The 20,114-nt window shown below is 45.8% G+C and overlaps 1 protein-coding gene across 3 annotated transcripts in view; it reads right to left on the bottom strand.

Moving 5' to 3' along the window:
* Positions 1 to 2,138: 2,138 nt before the first annotated feature.
* LOC133624405 (CSC1-like protein 2) overlaps positions 2,139 to 20,114 on the bottom strand; it is a 39,372-nt gene continuing 21,396 nt past the window's right edge. For 2 of the 3 annotated variants that reach the window (XM_061987911.1, XM_061987913.1), the window contains 18 exons: positions 18,850 to 18,992; positions 13,263 to 13,314; positions 11,257 to 11,365; positions 11,115 to 11,185; positions 10,955 to 11,035; positions 10,771 to 10,894; positions 10,576 to 10,709; positions 10,369 to 10,506; positions 10,148 to 10,301; positions 9,968 to 10,074; positions 8,681 to 8,767; positions 8,551 to 8,616; positions 8,325 to 8,487; positions 7,031 to 7,136; positions 6,725 to 6,892; positions 5,533 to 5,648; positions 3,231 to 3,314; positions 2,139 to 3,122 (listed from right to left, as the gene is read on the bottom strand). In XM_061987911.1, coding sequence (XP_061843895.1) covers positions 2,955 to 3,122; positions 3,231 to 3,314; positions 5,533 to 5,648; positions 6,725 to 6,892; positions 7,031 to 7,136; positions 8,325 to 8,487; positions 8,551 to 8,616; positions 8,681 to 8,767; positions 9,968 to 10,074; positions 10,148 to 10,301; positions 10,369 to 10,506; positions 10,576 to 10,709; positions 10,771 to 10,894; positions 10,955 to 11,035; positions 11,115 to 11,185; positions 11,257 to 11,365; positions 13,263 to 13,314; positions 18,850 to 18,992 — 2,071 coding nt within the window. In that variant the 3' untranslated portion in view covers positions 2,139 to 2,954. The remainder of the gene's footprint in view (positions 3,123 to 3,230; positions 3,315 to 5,532; positions 5,649 to 6,724; positions 6,893 to 7,030; positions 7,137 to 8,324; positions 8,488 to 8,550; positions 8,617 to 8,680; positions 8,768 to 9,967; positions 10,075 to 10,147; positions 10,302 to 10,368; positions 10,507 to 10,575; positions 10,710 to 10,770; positions 10,895 to 10,954; positions 11,036 to 11,114; positions 11,186 to 11,256; positions 11,366 to 13,262; positions 13,315 to 18,849; positions 18,993 to 20,114) is intronic. The other variant, XM_061987912.1, reaches the window with a different exon arrangement.

The raw sequence follows: 20,114 nt of genomic DNA, 5'->3' as shown, positions 1-20,114 counted from the left end.
ACGCCGCATTAACGCAGTAATTGAGGCAAAAGGAGCTCCAACCAAGTATTGAGTATTGTACATGCTCATATTTTTCATTTTCATACTTTTCAGTTGGCCAACATTTCTAAAAATCCCTTTTTTGTATTAGCCTTAAGTAATATTCTAATTTTGTGACACACGGAATTTTGGATTTTCATTTGTTGCCACTTCAAATCATCAAAATTAAATGAAATAAACATTTGAATGCATCAGTCTGTGTGCAATGAATAAATATAATGTACAAGTTACACCTTTTGAATGCAATTACTGAAATAAATCAAGTTTTTCAAAATATTCTAATTGTATATATGTATATATATATATATATATATGTATGAAATACTTGACTTGGTGAATTCTAGCTGTCAATATACTCCTCTCCTCTTAACCGCGCCCCGCCCCACCCCAACCTCCCACCTCCCGAAATCGGAGGTCTCAAGGTTGGCAAGTATGATGAACATCACCTTGTTCAAAGAACAAAAGCAACACAGTGCATAAACTCACAACAAATGACACACCTGCAAATCAGTCTGACTTCTGCTGTTGACGTATCCGTAATACGCCGATAGGGAAAGGTTTTTATTTTCACGATGAGTCGGATGTGTCTTGACCTCCGCCGAACCCCTGATCTAGTATATGGATATTACAGAACATTGACAAAGAGATGATGAGACATTTTTATTGATCAGTTGACAGAAATAAGCGTACAAGTGAAAATAAATAGTTACAGCAATAAATAAAAAGTTATTGTGGGCGTTTAGTGCACTTTGACATCTACTTTTTATATACACGCGTTTGCTTCTTTTGACATTTTGGAGCTCGAAGTTTTCAATGGCCGGGAAAGAGAGCAAAGCGAGGAAGTGGTTAGCTTCACAGGCTAACCAAAACGTTCCCTTTCACGCCCGCGACTTCCTCCTCCTACACAATAAAACACACGCTTTTATTGTGGAGCAGGAAACACAAAAGGTGTTGCCGTGGCGACATCGTGAACGACGTCTACCGTCACAGCAGGAAGTCTGCAGTTGCCCGACACACAGCGGCTTCTCCGGCATGTAGACCCCCACAAGGCACCCCGCCAGGTGGTGTTGGCGTCTACAGCTTTCACAGTTCAGCGCTGCGTGCGCACACACACGCGCACCAACAGACGCACAAAGGAAAAAAAAAAAGCAACAAAACGGATGTAAACATTACTTTTGAGGGGAAAGAAAGCACACCTGAGACATCTAATTAAGTCATTATAAACGCTCCGTTACAACTAGTGTGTTGACTTTGCATTGCCATGGCAACCAAAGAGATGTACTTTGCCACCTCACTTGGAGGACTGAAACCATAAAACACTTTGTGTCCTCTTGTGGCAAACGTTAGCCTGCTGAGCTGAGGTGCGAAGAACTAAAGCGTGCTGTTAGCCTAGCTCAGGGGTCGGCAACCCGCGGCTCTTTGATCACTCTGATGCGGCTCAGCAGCTTACTTGCTGAACCCCCCAATTTTCCCGTGAGACTTCCGGATTTCAGTGCCTCTCGTAGAAAACTCCCGGGATTAATATTCACCGATTTTCACTCTTACAGCTATAATAAGGGCGTGCCATGATGGTACAACATTTGGCGCCCTCTACAATCTGTATTAACAACGTGCCAGCCCAACACTTGTTATACATCATACATCTTCTGCTTGAACACGCACGTGACAGCAAGGCATACTTGTTCAACAGCCACACAGGTTACACTGACGGTGACCATATAAAACAACTTTAACACTCTTACTAATAATGCGCCACACTTTGAACCAAAACCAAACAAGAATGACAAACACATTTCGGGAGAACATCTGCACCTTAACACAACAGAACAAACACCCAGAATCCCATGCAGCCCTGACTCTTCCGGGCTACATTATACACCCCTGCTACCACCAAACCCCGCCCCCACCCCAAGCCTGCTCTCTCACACATCAAACCCCCCCCCCTCCCCCCTCTCTGTACGTCGGTTGAGGTGGGGCTGCATGGGATTCTGGGTATTTGTCCTGTTGTGTTTATGTTGTGTTACGGTGCAGATGTTCTCCCGAAATGTGTTTGTCATTCTTGTTTGGTGTGGGTTCACAGTGTGGCGCATTATTAGTAAGAGTGTTAAAGTTTTTTTATACCGTGACCGTCAGTGTAACCTGTGTGGTTGTTGAACAAGTATGCCTTGCTGTCACCTACGTGAGCAAGCGGAAGCCCCATTCAAAATGTGGCTGATCAGGCACGCTGGTTGTAGTGGGCGCAATATGCTGTACCAACACGGCACGCATGACGCTGACAACTGCTATTCATTTAAAGCCCGCGTGCCGCACCAGCTTAAAAATTCCATAAAAAGGTGTGGGCATCGTATCTGAGACCCCTGGTTTATACATAGCAGAAAGCCAAAAAAAAACTTTGTATGCAGTGTTATTTCATGTAAAATTTCAAAAATGTTTGCGGCTCCCATTGTTTTCTATCATTTGTGAAACTGGTCAAAATGGCTCTTTAACTGGTAAAGGTTGCCGACCCCTGGCCTAGCTTAGCAGGTGGCTAAGCTAGGCTAACTCAGCACCAGGAAGGAGGGTGCAGGTGGAAGAAGCACCAGGAACAAGGTAGAAAGGATCTTCCAGAGGAGGCCACGTGGAGTCCAACTGACATGCAGAGAAACTCCTCCAGCTTCAACCCAGGGAAAAAAAGAGGAGACTCGAGCGAAGCTTCTATCACGACGACAAATGGCGGTCGGCGAGGCGCGGCGTTGGCGGCCGACGATCCGGGGAGCGTGAACTTCCACCCTCAGCCGCCACTCAAGTGTTTCTGTTCCGACGTCCGAGATCAGGGTCAAGTCTTCCAGCTAGGAAGGGGAGGAGCTAGCATCGCGTGGTGTTGAGCACAAGGAACGCCAACTGTCTCCGCCCCCTCCCTCGAGCTCCACCCCTCGCTACGGGCGGACCTCGTTGGCGATCAGACTGTCCTCCCCTGACTGGAAATCCGCCTCGTTGATGTTGTTTCCTCCGTTGAGCAACTCTTCATCCTGGGACGACGCCCGGTCCTCGCCGGGCTCGTCCGAGTTGGGGTCCTGAAGCACCTGAGCGATGTACATTTGCTGCTGGGGGGGGGGGGGGGGGGGGGGGGGGGGGGCGGGGGGGGGGGGGGGGGGGCACGGTGTTAGCAGGTTAACCACATGCTAATGTGTTAGCATGCTAATGACACACACCTGAGATTTGGAGGGGGGCGAGGCCGACGTGCGGGGCGGACGACCGTTCTCCACCGCTTCGGCGTCAGAGTCCTTGGTGTCGATCTGACACACAAATTGCACAAAGTTACACGTGCACACCAAGACCACGCCTGCACGTACCTTTGTAGTTGTTACACGCGCACACCGAGACCACGCCTGCACGTACCTTGTAGTTGTTACACGTGCACACCGAGACCACGCCTGCACGTACCTTGTAGTTGTTACACGCGCACACCGAGACCACGCCTGCACGTACCTTGTAGTTGTTACACGTGCACACCGAGACCACGCCTGCACGTACCTTGTAGTTGTTACACGTGCACACCAAGACCACGCCTGCACGTACCTTGTAGTTGTTACACGTGCACACCAAGACCACGCCTGCACGTACCTTGTAGTTGTTAAACGTGCACACCGAGACCACGCCTGCACGTACCTTGTAGTTGTTACACGTGCACACCAAGACCACGCCTGCACGTACCTTGTAGTTGTTAAACGTGCACACCGAGACCACGCCTGCACGTACCTTGTAGTTGTTACACGTGCACACCGAGACCACGCCTGCACGTACCTTGTAGTTGTTACACGTGCACACCGAGACCACGCCTGCACGTACCTTGTAGTTGTTACACGCGCACACCGAGACCACGCCTGCACGTACCTTGTAGTTGTTACACGTGCACACCGAGACCACGCCTGCACGTACCTTGTAGTTGTTAAACGTGCACACCAAGACCACGCCTGCACGTACCTTGTAGTTGTTAAACGTGCACACCGAGACCACGCCTGCACGTACCTTGTAGTTGTTACACGTGCACACCGAGACCACGCCTGCACGTACCTTGTAGTTGTTACACGTGCACACCGAGACCACGCCTGCACGTACCTTGTAGTTGTTACACGTGCACACCGAGACCACGCCTGCACGTACCTTGTAGTTGTTACACGTGCACACCGAGACCACGCCTGCACGTACCTTGTAGTTGTTACACGCGCACACCGAGACCACGCCTGCACGTACCTTGTAGTTGTTACACGTGCACACCGAGACCACGCCTGCACGTACCTTGTAGTTGTTACACGTGCACACCAAGACCACGCCTGCACGTACCTTGTAGTTGTTAAACGTGCACACCGAGACCACGCCTGCACGTACCTTGTAGTTGTTACACGTGCACACCGAGACCACGCCTGCACGTACCTTGTAGTTGTTACACGTGCACACCGAGACCACGCCTGCACGTACCTTGTAGTTGTTACACGCGCACACCGAGACCACGCCTGCACGTACCTTGTAGTTGTTACACGTGCACACCGAGACCACGCCTGCACGTACCTTGTAGTTGTTACACGTGCACACCAAGACCACGCCTGCACGTACCTTGTAGTTGTTAAACGTGCACACCGAGACCACGCCTGCACGTACCTTGTAGTTGTTACACGTGCACACCGAGACCACGCCTGCACGTACCTTGTAGTTGTTACACGTGCACACCGAGACCACGCCTGCACGTACCTTGTAGTTGTTACACGCGCACACCGAGACCACGCCTGCACGTACCTTGTAGTTGTTACACGTGCACACCGAGACCACGCCTGCACGTACCTTGTAGTTGTTACACGTGCACACCGAGACCACGCCTGCACGTACCTTGTAGTTGTTACACGTGCACACCGAGACCACGCCTGCACGTACCTTGTAGTTGTTACACGCGCACACCGAGACCACGCCTGCACGTACCTTGTAGTTGTTACACGTGCACACCGAGACCACGCCTGCACGTACCTTGTAGTTGTTACACGTGCACACCGAGACCACGCCTGCACGTACCTTGTAGTTGTTACACACGCACACCGAGACCACGCCTGCACGTACCTTGTAGTTGTTACACGTGCACACCGAGACCACGCCTGCACGTACCTTGTAGTTGTTAAACACGCACACCGAGACCACGCCTGCACGTACCTTGTAGTTGTTAAACGCGCACACCGAGACCACGCCTGCACGTACCTTGTAGTTGTTACACGCGCACACCGAGACCACGCCTGCACGTACCTTGTAGTTGTTACACACGCACACCGAGACCACGCCTGCACGTACCTTGTAGTTGTTACACGTGCACACCGAGACCACGCCTGCACGTACCTTGTAGTTGTTAAACACGCACACCGAGACCACGCCTGCACGTACCTTGTAGTTGTTAAACGCGCACACCGAGACCACGCCTGCACGTACCTTGTAGTTGTTAAACACGCACACCGAGACCACGCCTGCACGTACCTTGTAGTTGTGAGCGCTCAGGTACTTGAAGTGTCCGAAACACACGTGGGACAAACACACCACGATGGTCACCACCAGAACTACCAGTGTGAACATGGACGTCGGTGTCTCGAAACCTGCGTTAGGAAGAAACAACATGAAAACTGTTACCCGTTTAACCTGACTGTTACTCGGTAACCCTAACCTTTAACTGTTATCCTTTAGCCCTAACCCCTAACTCTTACCCTTTAACCCTAACCTCTAACTGTTACCCTTTAACCCGAACTCCTAACTGTTATCCTTTAACCCTAACCCCTAACTGTTATCCTTTAACCCTAACTCCTAACTGTTACCCTTTAACCCTAACCCCTAACTGTTATCCTTTAACCCTAACCCCTAACTGTTACCCTTTAACCCTAACCCCTAACTGTTATCCTTTAACCCTAACCTCTAAATGTTATCCTTTAACCCTAACCCCTAACTCTTATCCTTTAACCCTAACCCCTAACTGTTACCCTTTAACCCTAACCCCTAACGGTTACCCTTTAACACTAACCCCTAACTGCTATCCTTTAAGCCTAACCCCTAACTGTTAAGCTTTAACCCTAACCCCTAACTGTTATCCTTTAACCCTAACCCCTAACTGTTACCCTTTAACCCTAGCCCCTAACTGTTATCCTTTAACCCTAAACCTTAACTGTTACCCTTTAACCCTAACCCCCAACTGTTATCCTATAACCCTAACCCCTAACGGTTACCCCTTAACCCTAACCCCTAACTGTTACCCTTTAACCCTAACCCATAACTGTTACCCTTCAACCCTAACTCCTGAATGTTACCCATTATCCCTAACCCATAACTGTTACCGTTAACCCTAACCACTAACTGTTACCGTTAACCCTAACCCCTAACTGTTACCCTTCAACCCTAACCCTGACTGTTATCCTTTAACCCTAACTCCTGACTGTTACCCATTATCCCTAACCCATAACTGTTACAGTTAACCCTAACCACTAATAACTGTTACCTATTATCCCTAACCCATAACTGTTACAGTTAACCCTAACCACTAATAACTGTTACCTATTATCCCTAACCCATAACTGTTACTCATTAACCTTAACTGTTAGCCGTTAACCTCTAAATGTTACCCGTTAACCCTAACCCTGGTTTAGCCAGCTGCACCGTGAAAAAGAAAAAAGGCGGGGCTTACCTGTGCGCATGGTGGAGAAAAAAAGCAGCCAGAAAAGGCAGAGGATGGGCGCGGCCACCACCTGTGTGACAGCACCTGAGTGGATCTTCTTGTCCAGTTTGGACGGCAGGTAGGCGTAGTACATGTTGTACCTGTCCACCAGGTGCTTGAGAAGCATGTACATCAGACCTGTGGCACCATGATGGTCACATGATCACAGGACTGTGTGTGTGTGTGTGTGTGTGTGTGTGTGTGTGTGTGTGTGTGTGTGTGTGTGTGTGTGTGTGTGCATGCGTGCGTGTGTGTGTGTGTGAGAGAGACACTCACCAAAGGGTACGATGATGGGACAGGTGATGCTGTAGGCCATCACCACGGTGAAGACGTTCATGATCCAGGCGTACGCCGCTCCAAACTGGAACTCGTACGCTTGATGCTGAGACAAGAGGGGCAGGCAGACAACAGGTGAGGGCGGGGCTTAGACAAGAGGGACAGGTAGACAACAGGTGAGGGCGGGCCTTAAACAAGAGGGGCAGGTAGACAACAGGTGAGGGCGGGTCTTAGACAAGAGGGGCAGGCAGACAACAGGTGAGGGTGGGTCTTAGACAAGAGGGGCAGGTAGACAACAGGTGAGGGTGGGTCTTAGACAAGAGGGGCAGGTAGACAACAGGTGAGGGCGGATCTTAGACAAGAGGGGCAGGTAGACAACAGGTGAGGGTGGGTCTTAGACAAGAGGGGCAGGTAGACAACAGGTGAGGGCGGGGCTTAAACAAGAGAGACAGCACCCTAGACAAGAGGGGCAGGTAGACAACAGGTGAGGGCGGGCCTTAGACAAGAGGGGCAGGTAGACAACAGGTGAGGGCGGGGCTTAGACAAGAGGGGCAGGTAGACAACAGGTGAGGGCGGGGCTTAGACAAGAGGGGCAGGTAGACAACAGGTGAGGGCGGGCCTTAGACAGGAGGGGCAGGTTGACAACAGGTGAGGGCGGGTCTTAGACAAGAGGGGCAGGTAGACAACAGGTGAGGGCGGGGATTGGACAAGAGGGACAGGTAGACAACAGGTGAGGGCAGGTCTTAGACGAGAGGGGAAGGTAGACAACAGGTGAGGGCGGGGCTTAGACAAGAGAGGCAGGTAGACAACAGGTGAGGGCGGGGCTTAGACAAGAGGGGCAGGTAGACAACAGGTGAGGGCGGGGCTTAGACAAGAGAGGCAGGTAGACAACAGGTGAGGGCGGGGATTATAAAAGAGAGGCAGGTAGACAACAGGTGAGGGCGGGGATTATAAAAGAGAGGCAGGTAGACAACAGGTGAGGGCGGGGCTTGGATAAGAGGGCCAGGTAGACAACAGGTGAGGGTGGGTCTTAGACAAGAGGGACAGGTAGACAACAGGAGAGGGCGGGCCTTAGACAAGAGGGGCAGGTAGACAACAGGTGAGGGCGGGCCTTAGACAGGAGGGGCAGGTAGACAACAGGTGAGGGCGGGTCTTAGACAAGAGGGGCAGGTAGACAACAGGTGAGGGCGGGGATTGGACAAGAGGGGCAGGTAGACAACAGGTGAGGGCGGGGCTTTCCCACAAGTGCCGATCCTTGGCTCAGACGAAGACACCTGACCTGGTGTGTCCTCACCCTCTTGACATTGCGGCGGTCGGCGGCCGAGCGCGCCAAGCACAGTCGGATCATGTACATGAGCAGGCCCGGGATGCGCAGCAGGTCCATGGCGTTCCCGATGAAGGCCGAGGCGATTACATAGTTGACGAAGAAGGCTCCGTTGTCCGGCAGGAAGACGCACCTGTAGACAAGTGTCTTTACTTCTGCTCGCTGGAACAGGGAACTAACCCCACCCCGGACTCACTCAAAGCGGACGGTGGCGTCGTCCAGAAACTTTCTATCAAAGAGCCATCGGAAGAAAACGTCCAGACTGCAAGACCACAGCGTGGTAAGCCAGGGTCAAAGGTTCATGTAAGGTGCAAAAGAAGATGTACCTGCTGAGTCCAAGAGAGGGCAGGAGAAGGACCATGAAGATCAGAAAGGTGTAGCACTTGTGCATCGTAGTCCGGTTTTCTCCAGACCTGCACAGACAATATCAGCATCAGCACCTCCTGACTAGACCTGGCCTTGAGACTAGAAAAAGTCTCTTGTTTCGTGACTGCAAGTGGTCTTTGTCTTGGGCGTGGAAGGGGTGTGGGGACTAGTAGTAAACCAAGTACAAGTGCACTGGGACTAGAAGTGACCTTGGACTAGAGGTGACTTAGGACTGGATTTGATCTCTGACTAGAAGTGAGCTAGGACTATTAGTGATTTAGAACTAGAAGTGAACTAGGACTAGAATTTAACTAGGACTGTGCAGTCCAACCTGGTCCAGTGTACCTCGAAGAAAGCAGAATAGTAGACGATGGTGGGCAGCAGGGTGTGGGACGAGAGGTGAACTCAGACTAGCAGTGAGCTGGGACTAGAATTGACCCAGGACTAAAAGTAGGACTATAACAAGCACTGTGGGGTCCAACCTGGTCCAGTGCACCTCGAAGAAAGCAGAATAGTAGACGATGGTGGGCAGCAGGGTGTGGGACTAGAGGTGAACTCAGACTAGGAGTGACCTAGGACTAGCAGTGATCTACAACTGAATTTGAACTAGGACTAGAATTAAACTAGGACTGTGCAGTCCAACCTGGTGCAGTGCGCCTCGAAGAAAGCGGAGTAGTAGACGATGGTGGGCAGCAGGGTGTGGGACTAGAAGTGACCTAGGACTAATTTTGAACTAGGACTGTGCAGTCCAAACCTGGTCCAGTGCGCCTCGAAGAAAGCAGAGAAGTAGACGATGGTGGGCAGCAGGGTGTGGGACTAGAGGTGAACTCAGACTAGAAGTGAACTAGGACTAGAAGTGACCTAGGACTAGCAGTGATCTAAGACTGGATTTGAACTAGGACTAGAATTGAACTAGGACTGTGCAGTCCAACCTAGTCCAGTGCGCCTCGAAGAAAGCGGAGTAGTAGACGATGGTGGGCAGCAGGGTGTGGGACTAGAGGTGAACTCAGACTATGAGTGAACTAGGAGTAGAAGTGACCTAGGACTAGCAGTGATCCAAGACTGGATTTGAACTAGGACTAGAATTGAACTGGGACTGTGCAGTCCAACCTGGTCCAGTGCGCCACACCCTGCTGCCCACGATGGTGAGCAGCAGGGTGTGGGACTATAGGTCAACTCAGACTAGTGGTGAACCCAGACTAGAGGTGAGCTAGCACTAGAATTGAACTAGGACTGTGGGGTCCAACCTGGTCCAGTGCGCCTCGAAGAAAGCGGAGTAGTAGACGATGGTGGGCAGCAGGGCGGAGAGGGCCCAGAGGAGGAGAGTCGGGAAGAACTGGGTGACGATGGGGTTCTGCGCAGGACAAGAGAGTCAGAGTTGAGGGGGCGGAGCTCCTGCGGATGAAGACTGATGAGAGGAACATCACGTTGAGGTACTCCACAGGCTTGGTGACGTTGAACTTGTCCATGGTGGAGATGATGATGGCGGGCGTGGTGAGGAAGAAGAGCAGGAGGAAGAGGATGCAGTTGATGATCAAGCAGCGGATCCACCAGGAGACTCCGCCCAGGGACAGGTGCTCCCTGAGGGACACAAGGACAGGTGAGCTGGCAGGTGCGGGCCTTGGGAGCGAGCGGCGTGCACACCCACCAGCGCACGTTTTGAGGGTCGGGCGCGTACGAGACGCTCCAGTGGTGCACGTGGAGAACTTGGCTGAACTGCGACAAGCGAGGTTCCTGACGACAGCGACACCCTTGGACCTGACAAGCGTTGAAGTCCTTCAGGATTCTGCAAAGAAACTTCAAGACTTCACCACCCAAACAAGATGGTTGCCGTGCGCAAGGGGGCGGGGCTTACATGGCAGTCATGGCCTCATTCTGGAAGGTGACGAAAGCCATGCCCAGTGGTTTGGTGTGGACCTTCTCCTTCTCCTTCCTGTACTCCTCCTTCAACTTGGCTTCCCTGTTGGTGTAGTAGCTGACCGCCTCCTCCTGCGAGCAGAGCACACCGCGCTAGCCAGCGAGCACGCGTCATGTGATCAATGGGAGTCACCTCCTCGCAGCCGGCGATGGCGCAGCAGCAGAGATGTCCGCAGGGTTTGGGGTTGATCATGGTTGGAACGTGCTCCTTGGCCATCAGGTCGGTGAAGAACTTCTTGCTGCGCTCCGTCTTCTTCCTGTCACACGCCGGCAGTGTTAGCGCAACGCCACCGTGCTAACCGTGTACGCTAACATACCTTTCTGCATTCAGAGCCATGAGCTTGGCCACGTTGTAGCAGATGCGAGCTTCCAGAACCGTGCAGTTCTCGTACGCCTGCCTGCAGGGGGTCAGCATATTGTTGGATGCTAACATGCTAACTACTGCTAACAGGCTAACTACCAGCTAACAGTACGTACTCAAAGTGTTCTTTGATCTGACACTCTTCGGCATACTTGGAGATGCCGTTAATGAACAACGTGCGTTTCACCTGCAAGACACAAATCTGGACTGAACAGGAGTGTGCGTAGTTAGCGTGTGGTTGGACTGGCGGCGTGCTACCAGGTCGTCTTCCTTGTAATGCATCTTGGACGTGTGTCTCCTCATGCTGTAGACCGTGAGCAGCAGGTACATGAAGGCGAAGGACGTGTGGAGCCATAGCAGGTTGGTCCTGAATGCAACAACAACACACATTTAGCTCACTGGCTACATGCTAACAACAAAACACATTTAGCTCACTGGCTACATGCTAACAACAACACACACTTAGCTCACTGGCTACATGCTAACAACAACACACATTTAGCTCACTGGCTACATGCTAACAACAAAACACATTTAGCTCACTGGCTACATGCTAACAACAACACACACTTAGCTCACTGGCTACATGCTAACAACAACACACATTTAGCTCACTGGCTACATGCTAACAACAACACACACTTAGCTCACTGGCTACATGCTAAAAACAACACACATTGAGCTCACTGGCTACATGCTAACAACAACACACATTTAGCTCCATGGCTACAGGCTAACAACAACACACACTTAGCTCACTGGCTAAATGCTAACAACAACACACACTTAGCTCACTGGCTACATGCTAACAAGAACACACACTTAGCTCACTGGCTACATGCTAACAACAACACACACTTAGCTCACTGGCTACATGCTAACAACAACACACATTTAGCTCACTGGCTACATGCTAACAACAGCACACACTTAGCTCACTGGCTACATGCTAAAAACAACACACATTGAGCTCACTGGCTACATGCTAACAACAACACACATTTAGCTCACTGGCTACAGGCTAACAACAACACACACTTAGCTCACTGGCTAAATGCTAACAACAACACACACTTAGCTCACTGGCTACATGCTAACAACAACACACACTTAGCTCACTGGCTACATGCTAACAACAACACACATTTAGCTCACTGGCTACATGCTAACAACAGCACACACTTAGCTCACTGGCTACATGCTAAAAACAACACACATTGAGCTCACTGGCTACATGCTAACAACAACACACATTTAGCTCCATGGCTACAGGCTAACAACAACACACATTTAGCTCACTGGCTAAATGCTAACAACAACACACACTTAGCTCACTGGCTACATGCTAACAACAACACACACTTAGCTCACTGGCTACATGCTAACAACAACACACACTTAGCTCACTGGTTACATGCTAACAACAACACACATTTAGCTCACTGGCTACATGCTAACAACAGCACACACTTAGCTCACTGGCTACATGCTAAAAACAACACACATTGAGCTCACTGGCTACATGCTAACAACAACACACATTTAGCTCCATGGCTACAGGCTAACAACAACACACACTTAGCTCACTGGCTAAATGCTAACAACAACACACACTTAGCTCACTGGCTACATGCTAACAACAACACACACTTAGCTCACTGGCTACATGCTAACAACAACACACACTTAGCTCACTGGTTACATGCTAACAACAACACACATTTAGCTCACTGGCTACATGCTAACAACAGCACACACTTAGCTCACTGGCTACATGCTAAAAACAACACACATTGAGCTCACTGGCTACATGCTAACAACAACACACATTTAGCTCCATGGCTACAGGCTAACAACAACACACACTTAGCTCACTGGCTAAATGCTAACAACAACACACACTTAGCTCACTGGCTACATGCTAACAACAACACACACTTAGCTCACTGGCTACATGCTAACAACAACACACACTTAGCTCACTGGCTACATGCTAACAACAACACACACTTAGCTCACTGGCTACATGCTAAAAACAACACACATTGAGCTCACTGGCTACATGCTAACAACAACACACATTTAGCTCCATGGCTACAGGCTAACAACAACACACACTTAGCTCACTGGCTACATGCTAACAACAACACACACTTAGCTCACTGGCTACATGCTAACAACTACTTTATAGTGTGTTTGTAGTTCATGTATATTATTTGGTGTACTATGATAGGTGATAATGATCACAATATGGGTGTACTCACCCAGACTTGAGGTTGGCTATGGTGGTGCGACCAAAACTGTAGGCGTTGTTTTCTAAAAGATGATCCAAAAATGCAATGTTGATTATCAACCCACATGTTGGCTTTCTGAAGGCTAAGCTAAGTTAGCATTCACACATCAAATATCCAAGCTGGATGTTCATGTACTATATTCATGTACTAGGTTCATGTAGTACATTGCTGTAGTACAGTAGTAGTACAGTATTAGTACATTGCTGTAGTACAGTAGTACATTGCTGTAGTACAGTAGTACATTGATGTAGTACAGTACTAGTACAGTATTAGTACATTGCTGTAGTACAGTAGTACATTGCTGTAGTACAGTAGTACATTGATGTAGTACAGTAGTAGTACAGTAGTAGTACATTGCTGTAGTACAGTAGTACATTGCTGTAGTACAGTAGTACATTGATGTAGTACAGTAGTAGTACAGTAGTAGTACATTGCTGTAGTACAGTAGTACATTGATGTAGTACAGTAGTAGTACAGTAGTAGTACATTGCTGTAGTACAGTAGTACATTGATGTAGTACAGTATCCACACAATCCACAGGTGTACACATCTACCTACAGGTGTACACATCTACAATCCACAGGTGTACACATCTGCCTAAAGATGTACACATCTACAATCCACAGGTGTACACATCTATCTACAGGTGTACACATCTACAATCCACAGATGTAAACAGCTACAATCCACAAGTGTACACATCTACCTAAAGATATACACATCTACAATCCACAGGTGTACACATCTACCCACAGGTGTACTCATCTACAATCCACAAGTGTACACATCTACCTACAGGTGTACATATCTACCTAAAGAAATACACATCTACAATCCACTGGTGTACACATCTACCCACAGGTGTACACATCTACCTAAAGATATACACATCTACAATCCACAGGTGTACACATCTACCTACAGGTGTACACATCTACAATGCACAGGTGTACACATCTACCCACAGGTGTACACATTTACAATCAACAGGTGTACACATCTGCCTAAAGATATACACATCTACAATCCACAGGTGTACACATCTACCTACAGGTGTACGTGTCTACAATCCACAGGTGTACACGTCTAAAAGTGTACACACATACAGGTGTATAATTCCACAAAAATACACGTCTACAGGTTTATAATTCTAGAAGTGTACACATTTACAGGAGTATAATTCCACAGGTGTACACATCTACCCACAGGTGTACACATCTACAATCCACAGGGGTACACATCTACCTACAGGTGTACATGTCTACAATCCACAGGTGTACACGTCTAAAAGTGTACACACATACAGGTGTATAATTCCACAAAAATACACGTCTACAGGTTTATAATTCAAGAAGTGTACACATTTACAGGAGTATAATTCCACAGGTGTACATGTCTAGAAGTGTACACGTTTACAGGTATATAATTCTAAAGGTATACAAGTCCACAGGTGTATAATTCCACAGGTGTACACGTTTACAGGCGTATAATTCTAAAGGTGTACAAGTCCACAGGTGTATAATTCCACAAGTGTACATGTCTACAGGTGTACACATTTAAAATCTACAGGTGTACACATTTAAAATCTACAGGTGTACACATCTACCTACAGATGTACATGTCTACAATCCACAGGGGTACACATCTACCTATAGGTGTACATGTCTACAATCCACAGGTGTACACGTCTAAAAGTGTACACACATACAGATGTATATTTCCACAAAAATACACGTCTACAGGTTTATAATTCTAGAAGTGTACACATTTACAGGAGTATAATTCCACAGGTGTACATGTCTAGAAGTGTACATGTTTACAGGTGTATAATTCTTAAAGGTGTACAAGTCCACAGGTGTATAATTCCACAGGTGTACATGTCTACAGGTGTACAGGTCTACAGGCATATAATTCCACAGGTGTACAGGTCTACAGGCGTTTAATTCCACAGGTGTACAGGTCTACAGGCGTTTAATTCCACAGGTGTACATGTCTACAGGCGTTTAATTCCGAAGGTGTAAACGTCTACAGGCGTATAATTCCACAGGTGTACACGTCTACAGGTGTATAATTCCACAGGTGTACAGGTCTACAGGCGTTTAATTCCGCAGGTGTAAACGTCTACAGGCGTACACGTCTACAGGCGTACACGTCTACAGGCGTACACGTCTACAGGCGTATAATTCCACAGGTGTACAGGTCTAACAGGCGTATAATTCCACAGGTGTACAGGTCTACAGGCGTTTAATTCCGCAGGTGTAAACGTCTACAGGCGTATAATTCCACAAGTGTACAGGTCTACAGGCGTATAATTCCACAGGTGTACAGGTCTACAAGCATATAATTACACTGGTGTACATATCTAGAAGTGTACACGTTTACAGTCTTATAATTGTAAAGGTGTACAAGTCCACAGGTGTATAATTACACAGGTGTCCAGGTCTACTGTCGTATAATTCCACAGGTGTACACGTCTACAGGTGTCCACATGTGTACACGTCTACAGGCGTATATAATTCTACAGGTGTACACGTCTAAAAGTGTATACATCCACAGGTGTATAATTCCACAGGTGTACACGTCTAAAAGTGTACACGTCCACAGGTGTATAATTTGCCAAGTGTACAAGTTCACAAGCGTACATGTCCTGAAGTGTACACATTTGCAGGTGCATAATTCTACAAGTATACACGCCAATAGGTGTACACGTCTACAGGTGTCCACAGGTCTACACGTCTACAGGTGTCCACAGGTGAACACGTCTACAGGTGCAGTTACCTTCTTTGGACGGCGGTCCTGGTGTTCCTTGGTTTATCAGTAAATGATCTTTACTGATAATTCGTACTGAATCACAGACAGAAAATACTTGCAATGATGTACTTGTGGTATTTCAGGTAGTACAACCCCTACTACATCATACTTAAATACACTGTCATGGAGAGACAATGCCCTGCATGGCATGTACCACCCCAAGTTGATGAATAAACTGTCATGGAGAGACACAAAGCCCTGCATGACATGTACCATCCCAAGTTGAAGAATAAACTGTGATGGAGAGACACAAAGCCCTGCATGGCATGTACCACCCACAAGTTGAAGAATAAACTGTCATGGAGAGACACAAAGCCCTGCATGGCATGTACCACCCACAAGTTGAAGAATAAACTGTCATGGACAGACAGGGTCCTGCATGGCATGTACCACCCACAAGTTGAAAAATAAACTGTGATGGAGAGACACAAAGCCCTGCATGGCATGTACCACCCACAAGTTGACGAATAAACTGTCAAGGAGAGACAGGGCCCTGCATGGCATGTACCACCCACAAGTTGAAGAAAAAAACTGTGATGGAGAGACACAAAGCCCTGCATGGCATGTACCACCCACAAGTTGAAGAATAAACTGTGATGGAGAGACACAAAGCCCTGCATGGCATGTACCACCCACAAGTTGAAGAATAAACTGTGATGGAGATACACAAAGCCCTGCATGGCATGTACCACCCACAAGTTGAAGAATAAACTGTGATGGAGAGACACAAAGCCCTGCATGGCATGTACCACCCACAAGTTGAAGAATAAACTGTGATGGAGATACACAAAGCTCTGCATGGCATGTACCACCCACAAGTTGAAGAATACACTGTGATGGAGAGACACAAAGCCCTGCATGGCATGTACCACCCACAAGTTGAAGAATAAACTGTGATGGAGATACACAAAGCCCTGCATGGCATGTACCACCCACAAGTTGAAGAATAAACTGTCATGGAGATACACAAAGCCCTGCATGGCATGTACCACCCACAAGTTGAAGAATAAACTGTGATGGAGATACACAAAGCCCTGCATGGCATGTACCACCCACAAGTTGAAGAATAAACTGTGATGGAGATACACAAAGCCCTGCATGGCATGTACCACCCACAAGTTGAAGACTAAACTGTCATGGAGACACAAAGCCCTACTATATGTGGGTGGTACATGTCATGCACGGCTTTGTGTCTCCATGACAGTTTAGTCAAATGATTTGTCTTTTTAATCAAATTAATCACATTTTAGATGAAAGATGATTAATCACATCTTAGATTAATGATGATTAATCACATCTTAGATTAATGATGATTAATCACATCTTAGATGAATGATGATTAATCACAGGTGATTATTTGCTTGCATAATTTAAATTAGCTGAAGAAAAGACACAATATTTCTACTCCAATGCAATTTTATTGACAGAATAGTTTTCAACGTTTTACTTGAATGTACGTCATTTATTTGCACAAAACTTGGTAATAGTTGTATCTAAAGTTCTTTCAGGAAGTATTTTAAATATAATATTTAGTTATATATAAAGTTCTTTCAGGAAGTATTTTAAATATAATATTTAGTTTTATTTATTGTTCTTTCAGGATATATTTTAAATATAATATTTAGTTTTATACAAAGTTCTTCCAAGATGTATTTTAAATAAAATATTTTGTTTAATCTAAAGTTCTTTCAGGAAGTATTTGAAATGTAATATATGTAAAGTACTTTCAGGAAGTATTTGAAATGTAATACATGTAAATTACTTTCAAGAAGTATTTAAAGTCTAATACATGCAAAGTACTTTCAGGAAGTATTTGAAGTGTAATACATGTCAAGTACTTTCAGGAAGTATTAGAAGAGTAATACATGTAAAGTACTTTCAGGAAGTATTTGAAGTGTAATACATGTACAGTACTTTCAGGAAGTATTAGAAGTGTAATACATGTTAAGTACTTTCAGGATGTATTTTAAATAGAATATTTTGTTATTTTTAAAGTTATTTCAGGAAGTATTTTAAACTTAATATTTAGTTATATCTAAAGTTCTTTCAGGAAGTATTTGAAATGTAATACATGTTAAGTACTTTCAGGAAGTATTTGAAATGTAATACATGTTAAGTACTTTCAGAAAGTATTTGAAGTGTAATACATGTCAAGTATTAGAAGTGTAGTATTTACCCAGCAGGTCTCCAGAGAAGTTGACGGGCAGCACGATGCCCACAGAGAGAACTCCCACCACCACCAGTACATGTCAAGTACTTTGATGTAGTATTAGAAGTGTAGTACTTTGATGTAGTATTAGAAGTGTAGTACTTTGATGAAGTGTAGTACTTTGATGAAGTGTAGTATTTACCCAGCAGGTCTCCAGAGAAGTTGACGGGCAGCACGATGCCCACAGAGAGAACTCATACCACCACCAGTACATGTCAAGTACTTTGATGTAGTATTAGAAGTGTAGTACTTTGATGTAGTATTAGAAGTGTAGTACTTTGATGTAGTATTAGAAGTGTAGTAATTTGATGTAGTTTTAGAAGTGCAGTACTTTGATGAAGTGTAGTATTTACCCAGCAGGTCTCCAGAGAAGTTGACGGGCAGCACGATGCCCACAGAGAGAACTCATACCACCACCAGTACATGTCAAGTACTTTGATGTAGTATTAGAAGTGTAGTACTTTGATGTAGTTTTAGAAGTGTAGTACTTTGATGTAGTATTAGAAGTGTAGTACTTTGATGAAGTGTAGTATTTACCCAGCAGGTCTCCAGAGAAGTTGACGGGCAGCACGATGCCCACAGAGAGAACTCCCACCACCACCAGGAGTCCGATGATGTGTCGCTGGAAGGACAAGTAATGGACGGCGTCTTCTCCGCACTTCTCTCGAATCTCCTCGTCCCTGCAGCCAATCACAGCGCAGAGCTGCTGTCACATGACTCATGCTTTCACTCGTCAGAGTCAAAGCTCACAGGCTTGTGTATTGTTTATAAATCTACTAGCCATGGCTTTGAAATAGGACACTTTGCAACTATGTGTAATGTATAACTTATGATGTATAATGTATACCTTATGATGTATAATGTATAACTTATGATTTATAATGTCTAATGTATAACTTAGAATGTATAATGTCTAAAGTATAATTTATGATGTATAACTTATGATTTATGACTAATGTATAACTTATAATGTATAACTTATAATGTATAATGTATAACTTATAATGTATAACTTATAATGTATAATGTATAACTTAGGATTTATAATGTCTAATGTATAACTTATAATGCATAATGTCTAAAGTATAATTTATGATGTATAATGTACACCTTATGATGTATAATGTATAACGTATGATGTATAATTGATAACGTATGATATATAATGTCCAATGTATAACTTATAATGTATAATGTCTAAAGTATAACTTATGATGTATAATGTATAACTTATGATGTATAATGTCTAATTTCTAATGTATAATGCATAACTTATGATGTATAACTTATGATTTACAATGTATAACTTATGATTTATAATGTCTTATGTATAACTTATAATGTATAATGTCTAAAGTATAATTTATGATGTATAATGTATAACTTATGATGTATAATGTCTAATGTATAACTTATGATGTATAATGTATAACTTATGATGTATAATGTCTAATGTATAAATGATGATGTATAATGTATAAATGATGATGTATAATGTATAACTTATGATGTATAACTTATGATTTACAATGTATAACTTATGATTTATAATGTCTTATGTATAACTTATAATGTATGTCTAAAGTATAATTTATGATGTATAATGTATAACTTATGATGTATAATGTCTAATGTATATATATATATATATATATATATATATATATATATATATATATATATATATATTAGAGATGCGCGGATAGGCAATTATTTCATCCGCAACCGCATCAGAAAGTCGTCAACCATCCGCCATCCACCCGATCTAACATTTAATCAGAACCGCACCCGCCCGTTGTTAT

The sequence above is a fragment of the Nerophis lumbriciformis genome, linkage group LG27, assembly GCF_033978685.3.
Source record: "Nerophis lumbriciformis linkage group LG27, RoL_Nlum_v2.1, whole genome shotgun sequence".
In the NCBI taxonomy this organism is placed as follows: Eukaryota; Metazoa; Chordata; class Actinopteri; order Syngnathiformes; family Syngnathidae; genus Nerophis; species Nerophis lumbriciformis.
This window is presented reverse-complemented; position numbering and strand designations above follow the sequence as displayed.